A 4,782-nucleotide genomic window follows, 5' to 3' on the forward strand; every position below is an offset into this window, starting at 1 on the left:
CGCATGTCAACGTTTTCCTGGACCGTTTCCACTTTGCCAAGATGGCGGCTCATCAGTAACATCAGAACAAACGTATGTAGACTACGGGAAGTTTCTGCTCGTGTTACTACAATCTATTTTCGTTTAATTACTGTCTCGAATGCGTGGTGTTAGAATCTGCAGCTAATTTTAGCTCGTGAGGCGACCGAGCCACTGATGGATTTTGCTGCAAAGTTGGTTGGCCCATATCCAACGATAGGGGGAGGGCAGAGAGCAGGGTGTAGTTAACCAAGGGCAAGCAAAATGCTAAACGCAGCAGTGTTTTCTACAGCAGACGAGCAGCTAATAAGAGGAAATTATGTTGAAGCTGAGGACAGCTACGCCAAGCTTCTACGGGATGCAGTACAAGAGAAAAACCTTCCCCTTTGGGCTGACTGTTTGCAAAGTTTGGGAGACGTCTACATGGAGAAGGCACAAGACAAACAGTTTCAAATACGCGAGCGGGTTAACGACCTCACAAAGGCGGTTGCACTGTACAACGCCGCTGTGGCCATGGTTCGTCAAGCAGACGAAACAGACCGCATACAAGTTCTGAGTCACAGAATACAACGTGTGGAAAAGGTATTCCTAAAATGTGTAGGGTCAAAGGCAACAACAAGACCATCATCGAAACTGCAACAGCACAACAAGTCGCAGTTGAAATGGATGCGGGAAACTGCTTTCCAGCGGCTAATGGAATGCGAACGGGATTGCTGTAACTTTGATGAGAATCCAATGGAGAATGCAGATGTGATGACAAAAGAGTACAAGTGGGCTTTAAAGGTGCATCAACTTTACAAAGAAATTGCTGACAACATTAAGGAATTCATACGTGGTCTTGTGAACGAGTGCATAGAGGCTTTGGGACAACCCCCTTGTGAATATGCGGTTATTGGTCTAGGCTCTCTAGCTCGGGAAGAAACAACACCTTTCTCTGATTTCGAATTCGCCATTCTTGTTGAAGAAGGTAAGGATACGGCACGGGTGAAAGGTTACTTCCGTAACTTGACCAACTTGCTGCATATAAAGGTCATCAACCTTGGCGAGACCATCCTCCCGGCCATGTCCATCAGGAGTTTGAATGATCGCGTGTCCGGAGATGTGGAACGTGATTGGTACGTGTTTTTACCTCCATGAAATGTCATGGAGGTTATATTTTACCCAGCGTTTGTGTGTGTGTGTGTCTGTCTGTCAACAAGATAACTCAAGAATGGCTGGACGGATTAGTTTCATACTCGGTGTGTTGGTGGGGTGCGATGAAAGCTGGAAGTGATTAGATTTTGGCCCCCCTAGCAACTTCCCTTGGTACTGCAGCACAACTTCCTGTTTTGCTATCTCGTGTTCTGAACACGCTATGGTCACGATTTTTAATAGTTAGATAGCTCTTGTGCTCAGGAATAAGTGACATAAGTTTTGGCCCCCTACCGACTAGGTTTGGGATAGCAGGGGCATTTTTGTCAAAAACTTCTGAAGAGGATAACTCAAGAAGGGAACAATGGATTTTCATGATTTTTGGTATGTAGGTACCTTAGACAATGTTGTACAAGATAAAATACTAATTATGCAAAATGGGAGTACATTTGCATAATTAATGAGAATATTCTATCATAGCAGTCTTTTCAATGTATCTCTTGTCCCGGACATGATATAGTCTTGACAGTTGGGTGGTAGACAGCTTGCAGTGTCATGACAAAGTGGGGCAGATTTCAGCCCCCTAACATGTGATTTCGGAACTGCAGGGGCGTTTTTGTCAAGGCATTCCAAAGAGGATAACTGCAGAAAGGATTGACGGATTGGCATCATTTTAGGGGTGCAGGTAGTTTAGGCAAAGGTGTTCATAATGATATACATGTTATGCAAATGAGGACCTTATTTGCATAATTAATGAGGAAATTGTATAATACCATTATTAGCAATAAGTGGACTTCAATAAATGTAACACTTATTAATTATGATAGATGGAATATAAGCAGATACCAAATATGTTAATGAAGACCTTATTTGCATAATTTATGTAAAAATTGCAAAGCCGCTTTATGTCTAATGATTGGAATTTTATACTTGTGACATGTGTACGTTAGTCAATGATGAACAACACCACGCATAAATTATGTTTTACCCTGCGTTTGTGTATCTGTCTGTCTGTCTGTCTGTCTGTCTGTCAACAAGATAACTCAAGAACGACTGGATGGATTGGTTTCATACTTGATGTGTTGGTAGGGTGTGATGAAAGCTGGAAGTGATTAGATTTTGGGCCCCCTAGCGGCTTCCCTTGGTACTGCAGCGCAACTTCCGGTTTTGCTATCTTGTGTTCTGAACAAGCTATGGTCCCAATTTTTATGTGTTACATAGCTCTTGCGCTCAGAAATAAGTGACATAAGTTTGGGCCCCCTAGCGTCTAGTTTTGGGATAGCAGGGGCATTTTTGTCAAAAACTTCTGAAGACGATAACTCAAGAAAGGAATAGCAGATTTTCATGATTTTTGGTATGTAGGTACCTCAGACAATGTTGTACAAAATGAAATACTAATTATGCAAAATTATATTACATTTGCATAATTAATGAGAATTTTCTATCATAGCAGTTTTTTCTATGTATCTCTTGTCACTGACGTGATATGGTCTTGACATTTGGGTGGTAGATAGCGTTTAGTGTCATGACAAAGTGGGGCAAGTTTCAGCCCCCTAACATTTAATTTGGGAACTGCAGGGGCGTTTTTGTCAAGACATTCCAATGAGGATAACTGCAGAAAGGATTGACGGATTGGCATCATATTAGGCATGCGGGTACCTTAGGCAAAGATGTTCATAATGATATACATGTTATGCAAATGAGGACCTTATTTGCATAATTAATGAGGAAATTGTATGATTCCATTGTTTTCAATAACTGGACTTCAATAAATGTAACACATGTTAATTATGATAGGTAGAATATAAGCAGATACCAAATATGGTAATGAGGAACTTATTTGCATAATTTATGTAAAAATTGCAAAACCGCTGTATGATCAATAATGGGAATTTTATAATTGTGACATGTGTACGTTAGTCAATGATGAACAACACCATGCATAAATTATGTTCATGTGTTAGTCAATTTCTTGAAATTTATGAAAGCTCTAAATTTTCATGGAGGTATGAGGTCGCCGAACTCTAGTTTTTTCATCAATTGCCATAACGGTTACGGTAACTTAAGATTTTACAAAAGTGTCAAATCCCAATACTCGATGAAAATTATCTATACCATAATGCTAAGGATAATGAGCATGAATAAAGATATGTCATAGGCAAGATAAGTGCACTTCCGTTAGAGATAGAAAGGGGGCGCTATAAAAAGCACTGGTGACCTATCCGCGAGAACATTGCTCATTGAATATTCGAATGCAGTGGAAAAATTACAGTTTACTCGTCAATGTTCTCACTAAGAGACTGTATGAAACATATCATTTCGAACAGTTGCCACAATTTCAACGAGCTTTCATCATTTAGTAGATCACCAAAAGACATTTTAAACTAATAAAATCGCAAAACCTACTCAGAACGTGGGACAGTTCACCACTGCCTTCACAGAAGAAGTCAAACCCAACAATAGCAAACACTGTACATGAAAGAATACTTTTTTCACTACGTCACGTTACTCATGGTATCACTCAGGCTGCGCATGCAATTATTAACCTCCATGCATTATTTTGTAAATAAACATACATCCATATCCATATCTATATTGTACAGGTACTACGACTCAGTGACTCCCAGAGGGTTTGCCTTTGACGGTGCCATGCCGTGGGCCAGCAAGACTCCCTTGGGGCGGGCGGCCACGAAGGACAAGCCAGCGCTAGAGCTGATTCTCACGCCGTCACAGATGGCAGCAATACAGGAGGAAGACCGCGCCGTCAAAGAGGGCTACCATCTTGCGGACGTACTTGCAAAGGTGACACACGTTGTAGGAAGTCTTGCCTTAGTGGAGGAGTATCAAAAGATGGTAAGGGATACAATACTCTCTTCAATCTACGGTAAGAACTTGCACCTGACAACTGTAGAAGAAGGTGCATCAACATCCAGTAAAGACGTGGAAGTAGAACAGAATAGGCATTGGAAAGCACTAATGTCAGGTCTAAAAATGACAACACAGGAAGGGATCTATTTGGGACTACTAAAAGTCGGCCACTCTTACGAAGTAAAGAAAGAGATCTATCGTTTTCCCACCACCATTATTAGCACTTTGGGGATTTGTTGCGGCGCATTTGAAAACTCCTCGTGGGACATCGTGGGAGGGCTTAGACGTAATGACGTCATTACCGAATCTGCGGCTCACAACTTGAAGATAGCCGTGTGCCTCGCTTTGGCCCTGCGCTTGCGCAGATACATGGCTTCGGGGGCGCAGCGGGACGCCATGACAGTGACTCACAGCTTTGTGTTGCTTGCTGATGTCGATTTGGACACCAGTGATTTGCTATCAACTTTCAACCTCGAAAACACAAACACCCTCGCACGATTCTATCACACGGCTCTCCCTTTACAAATTGTTCTCAGCAAAGTCCGGAAATCAGGCGATCCAAATGTCATGAAATCAAACCTTATAGAACTTTTGGAAGACCAGAGCCTTTACGACGACACAAATCTTACAAGAGGGTTGATACATCTTCGCTTCGGGCAATACGAAGAGGCCGAGGCGGCACTTCGTCAGGCGGTCGAAGACGAGGACCACGCCGATGACGTGGCCGTACACAGTTACGTGCTGTCCCTGCGATACCAGGACAAA

The 4,782-nt window shown here is 42.3% G+C and overlaps 1 protein-coding gene across 1 annotated transcript; it reads left to right on the forward strand.

The window, feature by feature from the left end:
* Positions 1 to 282: 282 nt before the first annotated feature.
* On the forward strand, positions 283 to 4,779 carry LOC118407428 (the record flags this gene model as incomplete). The annotated part of the gene is made up of 2 exons (XM_035807902.1): positions 283 to 1,133; positions 3,753 to 4,779. Coding segments are annotated over exons 1-2 (1,878 nt in total), but the record flags the coding sequence as incomplete, so codon positions are not given.
* Positions 4,780 to 4,782: the final 3 nt, after the last annotated feature.

The sequence above is a fragment of the Branchiostoma floridae genome, unplaced genomic scaffold (assembly GCF_000003815.2).
Source record: "Branchiostoma floridae strain S238N-H82 unplaced genomic scaffold, Bfl_VNyyK Sc7u5tJ_1342, whole genome shotgun sequence".
NCBI classification, from domain to species: Eukaryota; Metazoa; Chordata; class Leptocardii; order Amphioxiformes; family Branchiostomatidae; genus Branchiostoma; species Branchiostoma floridae.